The 19057-nt window shown below is 40.8% G+C and overlaps 3 protein-coding genes across 3 annotated transcripts; 2 read left to right on the top strand and 1 right to left on the bottom strand.

Annotated features, from left to right (window-relative positions):
* Positions 1 to 591: 591 nt before the first annotated feature.
* Positions 592 to 2512, bottom strand: LOC118430133. Its single transcript, XM_035840843.1, has 4 exons — positions 2272 to 2512; positions 1651 to 1862; positions 1423 to 1556; positions 592 to 1259 (listed from the first exon to the last, which is right to left on the bottom strand). Exons 1-4 carry the CDS (start codon positions 2460 to 2462, stop codon positions 702 to 704), a joined length of 1095 nt encoding a protein of 364 aa, XP_035696736.1. The 5' UTR covers positions 2463 to 2512; the 3' UTR covers positions 592 to 701.
* A 592-nt stretch (positions 2513 to 3104) lies between these two features.
* On the top strand, positions 3105 to 6687 carry LOC118430380 (ribonuclease P protein subunit p25-like protein). The gene is made up of 7 exons (XM_035841231.1): positions 3105 to 3290; positions 4161 to 4300; positions 4794 to 4886; positions 5307 to 5341; positions 5494 to 5535; positions 5726 to 5800; positions 6206 to 6687. Coding segments are annotated over exons 1-7 (609 nt in total). The 5' UTR covers positions 3105 to 3289; the 3' UTR covers positions 6429 to 6687.
* Positions 6688 to 7862: 1175 nt separating this feature from the next.
* LOC118430332 (solute carrier family 2, facilitated glucose transporter member 5-like) lies at positions 7863 to 18949 on the top strand (the record flags this gene model as incomplete). Its single annotated transcript, XM_035841159.1, is given in 9 exon segments — positions 7863 to 8004; positions 9960 to 10058; positions 15799 to 15959; positions 16414 to 16538; positions 16863 to 17003; positions 17326 to 17466; positions 17914 to 18101; positions 18497 to 18607; positions 18845 to 18949. Coding segments are annotated over 9 exon segments (1140 nt in total), but the record flags the coding sequence as incomplete, so codon positions are not given.
* Between the last annotated feature and the right edge of the window lie 108 nt (positions 18950 to 19057).

Below are 19057 nucleotides of genomic sequence, written 5' to 3' on the forward strand. Positions count from 1 at the left end.
GTGTTTTTATGCCGGAGGTCAAGGAGTCAAACAATACGGAACAAGTACATGAAAGTCGTGGCGCCACAATATTTAATGATTATATCGTGTAACCATGGTCCCCGTCAATGTGTACGTGTGGAAGAGATATCGTACGTGTACCTAGCCTGCAAGGTAAGGGTATACGAATCACTAACTGATCATTAAATCTTGAATGTTGATTTCGATCAACCCCATACTTATTTTACGTTTATGGACTATAAAATGGGACAAAGTCACGAGCATTTTAAATGTTTATTCATTTAAATTGCAACCAAGGAGGACTCTCAAACCATGTTGATTTTCAGGCAATTCCAAACAGCCCGTACAAAAGTGGGATAGAGTCGAACAGAACCCCGGAAAATCAGATGTAGAAACTTATAAGTGCAGAATAAATGCACCTGATTATAGTATATTCCTTGTATAAATTCAAATTTGTTTAGAGTAAGTTTTGTGAACATAGTATAATTAATCCCCTAACAATTTTTTATAAGGATAATTTCTTTACAATAAAAGAATAGTACGGCGTAGTTGTTTATTTTCATAACGTCCAAATCGATCGGACAAAATACCAGTGAGGAAACTATGTTCTTTGGCAGAAGCTAGCAATCTTATTGTGACTTTTTGTTGTTCTCATTTAAACCAATGTCAGAATATGCCATGGTGGAGTAGGTTGAATAAATTCAGTTTTTCACACACAAAAAATGAACCTCCGCTTCACTGTCAGGAACCTCCAGGACTTGTGGGTCAAAGCCCACTTCCTGCAGCATCTGCACAGCCGATTCCTGGCCCCACATAGCGCCAAGACCTTTCCCACCTAAGCACAGTGACACCGTCATGCAGTAGAGGAGGCTGAAGCCATACAGCGCGGGGCCGGCGGGGTTGTCCATGTTGTCTGCTAACTCGGCGTGCCCCTTGACGTCGACCATAGAGAAGCGCCCTCCAGGCTTCACCATGCGGCGGGCTTCCCGCAGAGCCAGGTCGGGGAATTCGAGGTCGTGGATGACATCCCAGACTATGACGTAGTCGAAGGAATCTGACCACTCCACGGGCATCTTGGCCAGATCCTGGACTTGGAAGGTGACGTTAGCCAGATCCCGCTTTTTGCTTTCCTCCTCTGCCCATTGGATGGACTCCTCGCAGATGTCGGTCCCAATGAAGGTACTGTTAGGAAAGTGTTGGGCCAGTATCAGAGTCATGATGCCTCTGCCGCATGCCGCTTCATGGACCCTGATACCCAACTCTGGTTGGAGTAAGAATATGGATAGAAATCATAAGACTTTATTGATACAAAGCAAAGATGAAGTGTTCTCTTGCAAATCGCACAGAAAGAATAGGAAGATCTAGGAAGCATACCAAGTGGACGAACACTTACAGAGTCCTTTGCATATTTTCATACCAAACCCGTTTCTCAGCTAGATCTTCCAATAGTCCCGGGATTGTCGGTAGAAACTTGCCAACTAGGTCAGTCTCGTGTTCATACTGCCTCATTCTCCCAAGCCACCCCTGGAAATCGGGGTAGGCTGAATATGGCACACCTATGTAGGACAAAAACGTTCGGAATATGTATGATCTGATTCGTAAGGTAAATCATTCATTCAGGACATTGGCTTGATATAATCTCATACTAACCCTTTGGCCCATCCGCCTTGAAGCACTCAGCCACGTCACCGGTAACCATAGCCAGCTGCCTCATGAACTCAGACATGTTCCCCAAACTTCCTCTTCCTGCGTCCGGTAACAGGACATTATGCCTGTGTGGGGGGAGAAAGCAGGTCTTCTCCTCCTTGTCGTAATCCACAATCCGGGCAGTCACCATGATGGCAAGCCACTCACGGACGTATCTAACGATAAACAATGGGAGATGTGGGATCATGCGCCTTTTGTCCATACCAAAATATGAACGTTTGTGACTTTCTGAGGTACACATGGGTACACATCCCGGATAAAACTTTGGTTGGTAAACTTACACCATATTTTTTCTGACAGCAGCTTAATCTGCTATAAAAAAAATCAAGACCATAGCATGCATATCCAAGTTTTAAAAAAAACTAGCTGTACCAAGAAAGCCGCCAGGGGGTCCAAGATCAAGCTTGAGCTTCGTCTTCCCAAGACCTACCCACCTAAAAAGTTTGTTTATAATAAATACAGACTGACAGACACAAAGACAGAGACATCAAAGATCATTAAAAACAATACCTCTACACATAGGCATGAATACCCCCTCCCACTGAACAAAAGCCACTTTCTCACCTTTCCTTCAAGTTTGTCGCCTCCGCTATCTGCACGGCTGTCCTCGGACCGTCCAGTCCTGAGAGGTGAATGAAGAGACCCGTGCGAACTCCGATCGACATTGCTAAGGTCACGTATCCAGACGAGACAGTTGTTGACATCCTCAGAGCGAACTCCTCTGCCGTTTCCGTTGTAGTTTGCCCATCCGCCATGTTGCCGTCTCTGATCTTTGAACCGAGATTGGCGAGAAAAGGCTCCACGCCTAGGATGCAAACTGTACTTTAATGTGTATACTTGGACTTATCATTCAGTTTACTAGGCCAATTTCTGCTATTTTTCCCAGCAGCAACCGGGGAATAAACTTGGGAGGTGAAATATGGAGAAGTACCGTTGCAGACCAAAAAAGATCTAGATTTTAAGACCTACGCAAATATATCATAAAGAATAACAACAAATCATAAAAGTGATCATAAAAGTGATCTAACCCATTAAATGACGTGGAAATTTGATTAATCTCCGATGTACCACAAAACATTTTACACCCATTTTGATATCTCCCAACAGTTTGCCAGGGCTTTTCTTGAACAACGAGAGGTTTAATATTTAACCTCCTTGTTTTGAACGAATCTTATTTCAAGTTTTTTTTTGGTTTGTTTGTTTTTGGTCACAAACAGGAAAGGAGAACAAATCACTCCAGTAGGAAAACGTATGGAACCCAGCAAATCACTCCAGTAGGAAAACGTATGAAACCCAGCAAAAGACTCTCTAAAACATGCTGTAGCCTTTTTGGAGACCCAGTACGTTGTGACATGGTACATGTTGTACAGCGCACCGTCGCTGCCAACCACCTACAGTTCTGGCTAGTATTGACGGGTGGCGCTTTTATGGATCAATCTGCTGCGTAACCTTTGACCCAACAAGATGGCGGTCCGATCGAGCAAGTTCACCAAAAAAGCAACAAAATATTCATTTTTCTGACATATAACGTGTTTTATCTCAGTCATAAGATCAGCAGAGGATCGATAGTGAGACGCCGACAAGTACGTAACTAATCTACTTTTTCAGGTTACATTCTAAACATTGTTAATGAGATAAGAGGTCCCAGAAGAACTGGGTGGGTGGTGATTTTTTATCTTCAATTTTTTAAGAGTTATTGTAACGTTAGAACGGTTTATTACTTCATGAGTAACTAGTCAGCACAGCTAAAAACAAAAGCCGTATCAAGATGAAGATGTTTAGCAGCACATGCTCACGAGGCAGTGACGATTATACACACGTGTACGGTGAGAAAGGTGTAACGTTAGAGGGGTGAAGAGGCCGGATTTTATATGAACCAGCACCAAGAGGCCACGTCTAGCGAAATGAAAGACGTAAAACGAGACCAACAACAGCAATATTTTATCCCATGCATCCGTCCCTTTTGGATTTTATCTTAGTGCCCCGACCCCCTTCTAATTCCACCCAAGTGCCCCGACCCCCTTATGATGTCATCCAAATGCCTTGAGCCCCTTTTGATTTCATCTGAGTTCCGTTGCATCTACCTCCTAATTTTTCATACGAGTACCTTAATCCCCTCTGAATTTTTAATCCTTTTTGCCATGACCTTTGATACAATAAAGCAGCATAGAAAGATCCAAATCCAGATTTCCTTGACCAGGTGACATTATAGAAAACTCTTTCTTGACCCCCTATTGTAGAAAATATCCAAATCCAGAATTTACATAACCTCCCTATTGTAAAATTCAACCTCTTTAAGCCCCCTCCACATTCATTTTTTTGAGTGGCCCAATAGAAGTCCATATTCAATTATACACCAAGGCAGGGAGTCTACTAGTACCCGACTCACAGCTCCTGTAGGGTGAATTCTCGTAATCAGTGAGTCAAAAAATATTTTATATGACTGTTTTCAGTGGAGAATTATGAGAAGGGGGAGGTGGTAGCAGTCCCTGATGACACCCCCACACCCTGGGGAGACGATGTTCTAGAGATGAAGGTCCAGCACGGCAGCAAAGTACGGAACCTCATGGGGTTTGCTGTCAGGAAGTTCAAGGTAAGAGTCTGAAGAACTTTACAGACAATTTTCCTTGTGTGATTGTCTTGCCCTGCAGACTATGATACATTGGTAAAAGAAACATGAACTTTACCTCCAAGTATTACGCTTTTTAAAAAGATACTAAAGAAATCTTTATCTGCAACTGTCAGTTTCACATGTAATGGTACGCGGAGTGGACTACTGCAAATGCCATGTTTGTTTTACTGTTCATTTACAAACAAACTTTAAGAAACTGGCTTGTGGCTTTGATAATATTGCTTGTGATATCTACATCTAATTGTAAGCCACTGCTGCTGCAGAAACTATTTTCTATAGACACAGATCAAACAACTAATCTATCACATAGCAGTCTCTTTTAAGACTGATTAACATGTAAAAACGTGTTGTAATCAGAGGGTGTTTGGCAGGCCAAGCAAGGTCTACAACTAGCATGATGTTTGTGCTAGTGAACAGTTCCTTCAACTATGTATTTGTGTCTTTATTGCCTCAGGATGAGACAGTTAGACAAATTGTGTGGTCAGGTTCAGACAAGGCTGTCTCCAAGACTGTCACTTGTGCAGAGATACTCAAGAGGAAGTTCAAGGTCAGCACAGACAACTCTCTCTCCATCCTTTTTATTCACAGTGTCTCACTATCCAATGCTTCAAATATCGTACAATCTATAATCATCAAAAATGAAGCTTAAAAAACTTACTGAGAATGGAATCTATTTGGGACGGACAAAAGAACAGTGGATAACAAATGATGAGTAGGAGACTCACCCCTTTTGTATACATGTTGTTGGGGCAGGTGGCCTGATGATCTTTATCTGTCAGTAAAGAGTAGTTGAGTGGAGTATTTTCTATGTAGATATCCCATGTATATGGATCTTGGTCCTAAGCTATCATACCATTTGAGAAATCACAGTATGTAAATGGACAAACTGAGTGTAGTAGCTTACCAGGCGAATGTTAGGAATCTTTTATGAATTGCTGTTTCACCCCAAGTTTTGTTGTTGTTTCAGAACATACATCAAATAACCAAGATTAAATACAAAATGTGAGTACTGCATAGTGGTTGGAATCAACTGATTTGAAGTAATTGTGTATTTTCGTCTATTAAAATGATTAGCTTTTCTGCAAGTATTTGTATCTAACAGCAACTTTTCCAATATGTTCAAATTCAAATGGTATTTATTCTTAAAACTTCAGAGTTGAAGAGATCTGGGAGCCTAAGATGGAAGGTCTTGACAGGTAGGTATATAATTATTCCTGTTATTATACTTGTCACTTCAACAAACTGGAAACTGCTTTGAGACAAGCACATAATTGCATACATTACATCATATTTTGATCTGAGCCATCTGAGACAACTTTAGATAGGACTTTACTCCTAAGGTGTTTCTTTTAACAGAATGTAAGTTTCTTCCTTGTTTGTCCTTAGGTTGAAGGTGAAGAGACAAATTCCTGCCATCTCCATTCTTCTGTCAAAAGATGCCGTGGACAAAGATGATCAAGGGTAGGTCAGGTCTGGGTTTATTGGTCAAAGGCTGTAATGTTACTATAACATTATTAATGTGTGTCAGTGAAGAGAGTTTAAGGAATGATTCCATTTTTGTCCAAGGAACTAGACAGACTAAGGCCTAGGTATGGCCAGATAGCTTTTGGAAACAAAAAATATGAAGATCGCATCAAGACACACAGAACGTTTAAAAAATTAGTCAGGAGCATGTTGTGTGTATTCCTTGGTAAACGCTTTTATTTTTTGCTTTCGCAAGCGTCCCCGCCAGGCCCCATTTCAGAAATTGGACCTAAAGCCTAATAGATGAAATCAAAGACCCCCCCCCCCCCAAGGAATCATTGAAAACCAACAGTATATGATGGCGAAAAGTCTGTCTTTCAATCATGTGTCTTGTTTCTCCAGTTACCAGGCTCCTGGAACCTACGACTCTCTGTGGAACCCTGCATCTCAACAACCCAGGGCCAAACCTGGTAAAAAGAGGGGACCACCCAGTAATGCTAGAGGAGGGGGGCAGAAGTCTAAATCCCCCAAACCAGATGGAACTCCAAGTAACAAGAAACAAGGGGGGAGGGGGCAGAGGAAAGGGGGAGACAGACAGCAGGGAAAGGTACAAGACAGAGGGTAGTACGAGACTTAGTCATGTATAAATTGATATTGCAACATAAATGTATAAATGGTACATCTGCATCTGTACATAGACATCATGGTTACCAAAACATGTCGCAAACTACAAAGTAAGTAGATGCTATGCAGATGTTCAATGCATTTTTGTTTGTTATCCAGGAGTTATTCTGTTGTAATCTAGAGTGATGCATTATGGTTTCCATTCTACTTTATGTCTCATCTCTCCATTGAAATAACAATAAAACAATTTATAAGAATTATTGGTATAATAGTATGCTTATTTCATACCAGTGACAAATTCACATTTAGTACCATCATCCCATCAAAAGCCTTGATTTTGAGTATGAAAACATTACTGATATATATGTGTCCATATTATGAGGTTATAGTGGTATTTAATGGTCTATGCCCTTCATAGAAAGGCCACTACAAGTATTAGTTTATTGCTAGTGAGAACACCTTTGTATCAAGTGTCTATTAAAATACTACAGAGGTACATGCATAATGCTCTAGTCTATACAATGTCCAGTTATTGAGTAGTAAGATGAGGAAAAGGAAAGAGTTTGAAAACATTCTTTTTATATATTTTAGAACAAACATAGCAATGAATCACTTATGTGTTGTCACATGCACTTATCCACTGCACGTGACAACACATCGCTCCTTGTACCCTTACATAAACATAGGCTTGAACTTTGTAGCCTGTAATTTAAGGCGTGACATTGACCTCCAAGCCAGCTAACTCTACTTAATTTAGTCTTTAATCCTCCCATGAAGTCCATGACTGCCCCTTGAACACCGTCACAAGCCTTGATAGCAGTCTTTGTAAATGTTTTACAACATTTGTCTTGTTCTTGAATACGTTTGCCCACAATATACTGGACCCATTGTCGACATCATGCCAGAGTCTCGTAGCAACACTAGGATTTATGTCTGCCCTAGCGCGAGGAAGTTGGACTTTGAAACCTGAATCTGCAGTTTTCAACACTTAAACCTTCGACTATCAAATTCTTACATTTCAACTATCAAAGTATCGCTATTTTAGATTTTAAACTTTAGAATTGGTGAAAATGACTGTTTACTATGATTGATGACTGATAATGACTTTCACAGATTAGGTTTATTGTTCCGGACTAGTCTATGCAAAATGCAAATGTTACTGCCTGTTGACTTGATATTGGGACAGTAACATTTGCAACAAGTGTAAACTTTTGCAGCGCTCTCTCTTTGACATTTCCTCAAACATTTCCTCAAACTTTTGCCAGTACAAGTTGCCTCTATTGTCATGAAAGCTTGAAGTTCTGTAGACAAAGGGTGAGTGACCTTTCATAAAGGCTAAACACGCCACACCTTTCATTTGTGACATATCACGTGATCCGTAGTCGTAGTATCATTGGTTGAAATGTTAAAACGCCCCTTTATGCAAACTGTACGTGTTTCGCGCGACGTGCCATTTTTACTTCGGACTGCCCTCAACCTACGACGCTTAAGAGCCATTTTCCTCCAAGATGTCGAAAACTACAAATGGGAAAATGCAGAATGGCGGTCCTAAAGCGGACTTACAAAGTACTGACGGGGTAAGTACAATAGTTTCTACATAGACACGAATTTTAACTTAATAGCCGTTCTGCAAAGTGGTAAAATAATGCTGGGTAATTATCACCAAAGTGGGTGTGAATTCTAACATTGACGTCGTCTTAAATTTACCCTTCTGTGTGTAGCTCGCGCCTTACAATGACAGTAAATCATCTATTAACGTCTACAGATACCCGATATATTGTACTATTCCATCAATTTCACAACCAACAAAATGCACGCACTTAAACTATCCGACCGAATCCATTTTGCTAGACATGCTCGGATCTCGACAAAATCATTTCATGGTTGAATTTGTCGGAAACGTTGCAATACTTTCTTTTCTGGCCACATACGGCAAGTTATCGATTAGGTTTCAGTGAAAAAAGACAAACATGAGAAGTCTGGAAGCACGGACTTGTCCCCGCAACTGTAGATCACATTCCGCCCTGACGAAGCGTGATAAAGCTGAATTCATGGAGCCAGTTCCTAGATCAAACCAGAAACAAATGTCTACCCACGTTAAAATCATGTTACCCAGTTCAAGTGAACTTCAAAGTCCATAGCATGTTCAGAAAACATTACCCATCTTTTCCCTCTCAGTGACGACCGACCCCGACTCAACTGTCCTTCCGTACGGACAACTAAGTTGACATGCAGATGTTAATCCTATTGTCACATTTATGCGACTTAAGTAATGTCGTGTTTTTGCATAAATTGCACAGATAGTTGCCCCCATCTCGTGTTAAACACTCAGGTTCAGCTAAAAAATCACAAGTTGTGACCCTTGGGTGGCTGCTGAAAGGTCGCGGCAGTAGCGTCGGGGGCAAATGTTACTCATCAACCAAGAACAAACGAACCAGTGTGCGGTTTGTACTGCTTCAACATTTACGCCCTGATAAGCAGAACTACTGCTGCCTACTCCGATATCTACCAAACATTCTAAAGAGCCAATTAGGGCTTTTAACACTGCGCAGACAGAACTGGCGTTCATCATGCCAGTAGTTTTTCAGCATGAAGGAAGATGCTATGGCAATCAAAGAATGTAGTATTGTTAGGGGGCCACACCCGGATGCCTGTCCTGTGTTGATATCACGGGACCCAATATATTTGATGACCTGTCAGACCATACTGTCCCATCCGGTGGGTCGACTTGTTGCTACTCGACTGGACTTCAGACAAGACAAAGAAAGAAACGATGATGTGTTCAATGATTCTTACTGAGATGTTCAATACAAGTCAAGTCTGGATACAGTTTCGTTGATTGATAATGCATCAAAGGTTCCATGGACAGACCCATCATGACACACTAAACAGAAGCAGTAGTCATCTACGGCCTAAGTGTATGATGCCGTTTCTCTACCCTAAGACTATATATGTAATAAATACAAACTTTGGTGCTCCCCAAGTTACACATTCATATGGGACCCTTACAAGGCTCTTACATAACATTTCTGGGATGACACAGAACACAGGGCATGACCCAGCCGCTATCTTGTCCTGCTGGCACATCTATTGTATGATTCCAGCCCTGGACATATAACGTTACATTAAGGGAGTAAGTGACATTTGATATTTTGTAAATCCGACTCATCGCTTTGACAAGAGTTGTTCTAAATACTGTACACCGCTTTTGCCACCACGCGACATCACACAAACATGCATTTATGACTCCATAGTCAAATAGGAATCGCCCGAGTCGCGCCCATCGCACGCTTATTATCTAAATATACCTAATAAAACTATCAAAATTGATACTTAGCATCATTTTGACACCCAATGAATGTATTTACTATTTGAATTCTGTACACTAGTGCATCAGTACATATGTCCATTGTACATTTAAGGTCTCATTGCAAAATATATACATGACAAAAATCGACTTTCTACTCCACTACTTTGCTATCGAAAGAGAATCTTCAGTCCGGGTTGTGACCATTTTGTTTTGTTTTCCCAGCGCATGACGTTCCTGTTGTTCCTGTCTGTGTTCATCTCTGTGTTCGGATCGCCGTTCCAGTATGGCTACAGCACCAGCGTGGTCAACGCGCCTGCAGAGGTAAGAATTATCAAGTCTAGTTAAACTGACTTAAGACACACTTTTTCTTGGTCTCTGAGGTGTTTTCTTCAATATTGTGATAGCGATATGGTAATGATGGGCCACACGGGAAAATATCGAAGATTTATCATTATTATGAAAATACGTATACAGTTTTAGGACTATTGGATATTGCGACAAGTCTGTGAGATGCAAAATGTCCTGTGGAACCTGCGTGCTAACGATGACTCTACAAATATTTCGAACTGTTTAAACACACAGCGGAAAGCACCTTACGTTCACGATAGCAACCTTCGAAGGCTAATATTATCATGACGTTTTTACGTCATCGGACACACACCAGACTTCCCGCTGCGCAAACCAAAATGATACGCCACGCCTACGTGACATATCCGGCTGATAATACGCTATGTATATATCACATATGTATGATTTGGTGGAGACACTATGAGATGTTGCATATGTGAAAGTTAGACGAACAGTTGACAATGTTCACAAACACAAGTTGATTTGTTAATGTTCAAATCACCCTAATCGCTTCGGTTGATAATGAAGGCCTGTCTTTTCAAAACAACAAGGTTTTACTTGGGAAGTGGTTTGCAGTTGTTGAGTACACGCACCACAACACGCCCACTGTACACCCGTTTGCCATTTAACTCATTAACGGTGTAATAGGTCCTGACAAGGATGTTTGCCCTTCTCTCAATGGCAGTGGACACAGGCTTTGTGTTTTTAGAAAGAGAGAGAAAGGCCCAGTCCACAGAATATTTATCACGAAGGTCACCTGTAAGGATAAAGAGTTTACCCCGAGTACTTTGTCTCTTTCATGGACTTCACCAATACAAATATTGTGTCCAGTACTTGCTTGAGTGAAGTTTCAATGTGTTTTATAGCAAAGGGTTATGACTGACTGACGACATAAAGGTTATGACTGATTGAGTACGTTTGTGCAGATTACTTATCCAGGAATTCAATAATAGAAGTGGAATCAATGTTTCTACTGGACACTACAATGTTTATTCAAACGATTCAGACAGCATCTACTTTCTTTCATCTTTCACTGATGAAAGGCAGTGCATGAATAAACATTGTAGTGTCCAGTAGATTTATTCAACTTCTATGAATGACTGAGAACACGTGGTTTGAAGGGACGAGTCTTCAATTCAGAATCTTCAAGCTGTAGATGATCAGAACATTCTCAAATATCTTCCAACTTAAACCACATGTGTACCCTCCTATCAACTGTCAATAAGTCGAAGAACTTAAACAATGACTAATACGGGTCCCATGACTCATTCCATTGAGCTGTTGACCCAGCCCCCGGTAACCAGGAAGGTGTGATGGGGGTGTGTTTTGCAGCACGTCTTCTCATTGGCTCGCTCCAGATAAGAGTATTGATCTGTGCAAAGGGCATGTTGTGTGCGTAGGCCTTGCATCCTAGTGCCTATGGCATCTTGCTTTGAACGCGAAACAGGCCATTGAGTTTTTTTTCTTTTCTTTTCTTTCGTTGCTCTTCTTGGGGTTTGAATAATCCAGTTGCCATGAAAGATTTTGGTGTTACTCTGAGCGTCATATCTTTGTGATGAATCGCACACCCATGCCACACCCTTTCCAAAATAATCACCACAAACATCATGTTTGTTTGTAGTATACCTGTCTGTCTACTTCGTTATCTGGATGAGAAATGGCTTACATCCTATTATGTTGTTTTTAATGGTTTTAACTAGTTCAAGGGACATATTTTGGCACGGTCACGAGAGAAACAGTGTATCAGGAAAAATGGTACGAAGAAAAGTATCTGACGTATTTTCTAGTTATTTTTTTCCTACAAGTGATTGTTACTCCTACAGGGTCTAGTGTGAGTTTTCTCTAGGTAGCTGTTGACGGTACTGTTATCACGGAGATGCAATCTTTAGAAACATAGACATGTGGACAAACTAAACAGTCTAGCGGTCGCTAAAGGCGTACGCGCGTTTCTGACAAACAAGCAATCATTGCTGACGTATGACACATCTGTCCTACATATGTTTACGACAGCAAATTGAGGGCACTTCTGTGACAGTCGTGTCTGATTGTGTACAACAATAGGCTGTTTGCAATTGATAAACTATGATGGTTACCTAGCAACATCGCATGATTTCACGACATTTGATTTTGTTGTTTTATTTGGCCTTGCATATGTGATAAAGAAAGACCAAAGACCATGTTTGTGGGACTGTGACCTTATTTTCTGCGCGCGTGTTTGCCTCACCGTGGCAGTTTTCAGTCGCATCTGTTATACCATGGCTTCTTCGGCTTGCACATTTGACTAGGTATTGAAAATACTGATTCTGGGACAGTCACTGACTTACAATACATACAAACTGTTAGAAAAGATAGACCACGAACAACGGAATTACTGATCAGAAAAGTTTTGTTTCCACAATGAAATGTCACTCTTATTATGTATGGGTGACACCTTACCCACTTAAAAGAATCAAGAAAGATATCTTCAGCTATAAAACGACATTGTTTTATGGTTTGGTTTTTTGTTGCCTCTTTAATGGCATTAAGTTACTGATTTACCGATGCGTGGTTGTAGCACACCTTGTACAACTCTCCAACTGGTACAGGAGACACGTGTACAAATACAGCTTGTTCGCACGTTTCAAATGAATATATCTGCATCGGAAGTCACGGGCTGCTTAGCGGCCTCATTGCTGATTTGCACAAGCGCACGCACCTAAATATTGATATCAACATATCACCAGCCCTCAAAGGACAAAATGTAGTAGAAATTACAGTACACCATGAGTGGTTTTACCAGGGGTCAAGTTAAGAAAATAACCATGATATAATGTAACTAGAAAGGCCGGTATTTGCTTAGGAGCAAATTCAGCTATTTTCACTCCGCTCTCCCCTTTATGCAAAAATGGACTTTTCCAAAATTGAACTTGAAAAATCCAATGTGAGTACTGTACGGTAATCAAACTTTTATTTCTTTATTACAACACGCACACAGCATGCTAATGTTTCACACATTAACAAAGCAAGCACCGTTTTACTTCAAGAAAAAAAAAATTATGTCACAAACGGAAATTTTCTACAGTTGCAACACGTTATGCGACCCTAAACGTTGGTATCACGTACCCACAGCAGACAATAGCGTGGTTATGATTAAAGTTTTCCTGCATATTTACACAAGGCAAGGGCAATTACTGCACTTATTCAAGGTTGTCACAAGCATAACTAATCTTCATACAAGCAGACCTCTCCAAACAAACTTCACTACACTTTTAACTCTTTACCAAGATATGCTTATTAGCCGTTTTTAGCGAAGTGCAATTTAAAAAAAAATCCAATTGGATATCATGGCTGCACGACAATTACATTATCATTACAAATATATAGAAATTTATGCACATTGTATTCAGACAAAAAGGATCGCATTCTCTTTTTATACTTAGAGTTAATCAGCTAATACATTATATTGATGAACAAAGCTAATTAGCGACTGTATGTTTGCACGGAGTCTGTTTTGCATATATAAATGTTTTGCATGCTTTTTGTCTGAAAAAAGGATGCAGCAATTGCAGTTATTATACGTCTGTTATAAACTTAACGTCCCATTTCTTTTCCACATAAACTAATCAGTTTATCTAATTATCTAATTATTCTAATTAACTGTTTGTAGTACAGTGCATTACTAAATTACACAGCATATACCATGACGTGGTGTCTGAAAAGTCATAAAAACTTATTCATGTCTGTCATGAAATACAATGTTTGAACTCATGGTTGGTATAATAATATCTCTAATTGTCACTTAGTTTAATAGTTACAATATTGTCCAAAATAGCCTAATCATACATAAAGCTGGTGTTTCTGTCACAGTAACACTTCTTGTACGTGACTTTGCTACCCTCTCCTTGGTGTCTGTTGATGCCACCTTTGTAGCCAGTTGACTATTGTGTTCTCTGACAGGCCAGACTTTGTGGAATTAGTTGAGTTCGAGCACCCGACCAATAATGAATTTAGCACTGTCAAATTGACACTTTCTATCAAGGCACAACCCCACCTGTCTGCACAACAGTCCTGGTGGTGTTTCATCTTCCTCCAGTAGAAAATAGAATAGAATACAATAATTAGTATTTCCTTTGTGTAATTTCGTGTACTGCCACCCAGAGTAAAAGGAAGATCCTTTTTTGTTTGTTGATTAGAAAAAAAAGCCACACCTGATTACATATATTCTTGTACAACCAACCTGAATGGACAATTCACAACATAGTGTAACGTTTGTACTAGTGGATTTGCCCTTGAAAATCTGTACTATCATATAACGTTACTATGGAAGAGAACTACTGTACACTTTTCACCGATAATTAGTAGAATCATATCATAATGTTTAATTAGTAGAATTGTAAGATATACTCTGTATTCTTTCTTTTTTCGTTGCAGTTTAAAGTTGGCCATACAAAATTGACTGTACTTTTTGTCGTGTCAATAAAGCTTGATGATACAATACTATTACGGTCTCATCAGTCACTGCAAAGCGCAACAATATTCCATGCATGCGCTCCCACTTACCGCGGCATTCTGACGCTACGGTATCCAGACACTCTAAACGTGGGTAAATCAAACAAAAACTACACAATAACGACGACAAGTTACCCAAATTTGTTACTGCGTTTGTGTATTGTTGCCAATTTTAAGATAAACTGTACAATTTTTCACTTACTTTTAACGGACTTCTTCCCGGCGACATATATGTACTCCCAGCCGCTAAGTTGAAAAACCCTTCCTCATTGGCTGTACCCGAGCTGACCAATCAGGTCATCGCTTCCGCTAAGTGTCGGGCGCATATTGGTTCCCTTCTAAATTCAATTAGCCACAATGCACAGCTGCAGGTAAACAGCTTACGTCACGCGCGGAAACGTCCATAACCATATATGGTGCAACGGACGCACGTGCAAACGTGACCATATATGGTTACACGCGCGAAACGCGAGCTCGGTGAAAATATGCGTAGATACCCCGCCAAATTGGCTTTTAAATGATTTTGAAGTGACGTTTGGCCAAAAATAATACCGGGGTCCTTTTAATAAGTATCTCACGCAGTATCATACCAACTTTCAAGTCATCTGGACGTAATACCTGGGCACGGGAGACATGAATATACAGCCGGGCCAGAAAATGACCTTAAAACATCCCTAAAATCATTGTAAAGGTATCTATCAGAAAAATGAGAAAAACGGGTCTGGGTATTGGCCCACTGTACCCTTGTGCCAAATTTCAGGCCATTTGGTCCAGGAACGACGGAGAGGAATCACTTTAAAGGTCGCGACAGGAGAAAGAAAGAAAGAAGAAACAGTGAGAAAACAATATTTTCACTCGAAGCGTACCTGCGGTACGCGGAGTGAAAATAATAAACCTGACTACTAGTCAGTCTAGAAGTAGTGAAATGTAGCTTTAGACCAGAAAAATACATAGGTCTGTCCATTGAAATGCTGGCATGTGGGGTAAAGAAGAATGAGTATAGTGAAGAAAATGACCTATGTCGTTTTTATGTGTTCCTTTTGATAATAGCTCATGCAGGGTTTCTACAAAAAGTCCTTCTACAACTATACTGTAGGTGAACTCACTGACGACAGCCCATGTATGTTGAGAGCAAAAATACACAGGCCTAGGTCTGTCTTTTGAAATGCTAGCAAATGGATTGTAAAGAAAATGACTTATGCCGTTTGTTCATGTGTTCCTTTAGCTCATGCAGGATTTCTACAAAAAGTCCTTCTACAACTTCACGGGAGGAGAACTCGCTGACGACGGCCTGACCGTGCTGTGGTCCACCACAGTCTCCATCTACTGTCTGGGTGGGCTCATAGGGTCACTACTGGTGGGACCACTCGCCTCGAAAATAGGGAGGTCAGTTCAAATTTCATATCCTCTTTCCTGCCATGTTGCAAATCGATATTGCGGACTGTTGAATGTTGATATCTGAATGGAAGACAGCAACATTGCTTAAAAAGCCTGAGATAGAATGTATATATATAGAGAGACCTTCTTCTGAACTACCTCGTGTGGTACGTAGATATCCATGCGGGTTTTCACTTTTCATTTTCTCCATGAAATGGAGTTACTGTTTTTGGTCTGAATGGTGTTTTGAAGTATATCTCGAGATCCGCTAAATGGAGTGGGATGCTATTTAGCAAGTGGGTAGGCGGGGGGATTTGGACGATGAAGATTGGTTTTGAGCACCTGTTGATTGACCTTGATACAGCTGCAATAGGAGAAAGTTTAAATATCCTTGTTTGTTACTGAATCTACAAGTAGGTAATGTCATGCCAATAAGAACAATGGGAACGTTTTTTTTTTTCAGGAAAGGCACGATTCTCTTCAACAACATCTTCTCTCTGTCGGCTGCTGCCTTGATGTTTGGTGCTAGATTCGCCAACTCCTACCACATGATCATTTTGGGCAGGACCATTGTAGGGATTCACAACGGTAAGACCATCGTTCATTCTCACATCCATGTGCACATAAGTAACGCGTTTGATTATCATTAAACTGTTACCTGTGAAACGTACATTCGTGTGCTTCTGTAGAAACTTGTTGTGTTGAAAGGTGATATCACACAATTAAGCCTTTGTTTAAGTGTCTCTAACGTTTCTTTCCTGTGTTGTTTTTGTTCCATGTTTATTGAAATTGCAACACGGCAATACAGGGGTACCCCAGGCAGCAATGATGATGTTGGGTGCCATTGAACATAGTACATTATGTACAGTGGAATATTTACATAGAACGTGTGACAAATTTTGTGTCCTGTAGGATTGTCCATTGGAGTAGTTCCCATGTACCTATCGGAGATTTCCCCGCCAAATCTGAGAGGTGGGATAGGGGTGACGTCCCAGCTGCTCACCACTATCGGCATCCTCGTCGCACAGATCCTCGGGCTGGATTTCATACTCGGTACGTCAGACGTCTCTATCAACAAAATCTAAAACATGGAAATTCTCGCACAATCCCTCGATATCATCCTCGCAGCTTGAGGCTTGTTTACGGCGCTTCAAACGAATGATCAGATTCAAGGTCCTCGCAAACACGCCGAAAATACAACTTCATCGTCAACTTCTGCAAAACAGGATTGTTTGGCTTAGTTCATCTGAACCCTCGTAGAGCATAATTCAATAGAGCATAATTCAATTTTCATCAGTTTGAAGAAGGCAAACATGAAGTATAAATCAATTTACTCCAGTTTGAAACATACTCTTGTGATTGTCATTTTTTATAGGAAATGAACAACTGTGGCATTACCTTCTGCTGGTTGGTTACATCGTTCCATCCGGGATACAGCTGCTCATCCTCCCGTTCCTTCCCGAGAGCCCCCGGTACCTGCTCATCGACAAGGACTCCAAAGAGAAGGCTACAGAGGGTATGTACATGTGTTAGCATAACGTACCGGTACAGATGGAGATTGAGACACAATACAGGACGTATCTTAGTATATTGTACATGTATTTCTGTTGTCTAAATTTTCTGTGGAGTGAAACAACAGCTGTTTACCAAAAGGTCAAAGTGGCTAGTTGCAAGTAACGTAAGAATCAGAAAGAGGCCAAATTAGTATTCAATTAAAAACAAAAAAGCAAGAACTCAGAACAAAGATGAATGCAATGAAAACAGCAATTCATCGAATTAGTAAGATTCAAAGATGGAGTGTCGCAATTGCGCATGGATATGTTATGGCGGCCTTGAAAATGTGTCTTCTAACAAGAAACACCTGTTCCGCCATACCTTTTACTGTATTGTAGAGTCTTAACAACTAAATAGATAGATACATAACCATTTGAAATCGACGTTTCCAATTTTATTTTTACTCCAGTTCTTCAGAAACTTCGCGGAGAGGAAAACGTTGAAGCCGTGTTGGAGGACATGAAGGTTGAGTACGAGAATCAGAGGAAGGAACCGACGATGAACATCTTCTCCCTGCTGAGGTCCCGCACCCTGCGGTCCCAGCTCATCTGCTGTGTGCTGGTCATGGCGGGCCAGCAGTTTTCTGGCATCAACGCTGTAAGTAGCTATAGATAAGTGCAAACTATAAGAATAACATGAAATGCAATCCAGATGTAATCTTCGCCCTGGCTGGAGTATCAGTTACACTAGGCTACTTGGGAATTCCCTTCGGGGAACGGAAGAATGCAGCTTGCAGACAATCAAAATCCAACTACGCATGCGTGGAACAATTCCACAGATGCCTACGAAATTGGGGAATTCTTGTCAAACGGACGCAAACTGTATTGTTAGGCTCGCCCCTGAGGCGTCGCCAATACACAACAAGGTTTCAAATAAGCTATATATCTGCCTTATGTACCTCTGACAGCCAGTAAGATACAACTTCAGTTTTATTTTAATGCCTACCTACATTCCATAATGAGTGGAAACATGAATACATATTTTTGCTACAGATCTTCTTCTATTCGACGTCCATCTATGAGAAGGCTGGCGTGCCCAAGGAGTACAGTCCATACGCAACGATAGGAACCGGTGCCATCAATGTGTTCATGACCATAGTCTCGGTAAGTAAATCTATGAAAAGACATTCCCTGGCCAGTTTGGCTCGTCCAAGGGCAGAACGTTGAATGTCGTATATACACTGTTTCTACCGCACTGACACATTCTCCCTGGGTATGATACACAGTACTCACTTTAGGAGTCCAAAGATTTCTTAGTTGGTGTTTCTTATCTGAGTTCTATAGCGATTCTCGGGGAAACAGATTCAGTATCTCAAGTTAATATCATGTTTTGTTATCCAGGTTCTCGTGATTGACATCACAGGCAGAAAAGTTCTGCTGACGTGGCCACTCGTGTTCATGACATTAGCCTTCGCCATCTTGACTGTAACACAAGGCCTGTCTGAGGTATGTCTGAACCTTAAGTACCAGGGAGTCAGAATGTGACAATCTCAATTTTAGAATTGAATACGTCAGAACTTAGATCGGTATATTTCACAGATGACATTAATTTTT

Source organism: Branchiostoma floridae, chromosome 14, assembly GCF_000003815.2.
Source record: "Branchiostoma floridae strain S238N-H82 chromosome 14, Bfl_VNyyK, whole genome shotgun sequence".
NCBI lineage: Eukaryota > Metazoa > Chordata > Leptocardii > Amphioxiformes > Branchiostomatidae > Branchiostoma > Branchiostoma floridae.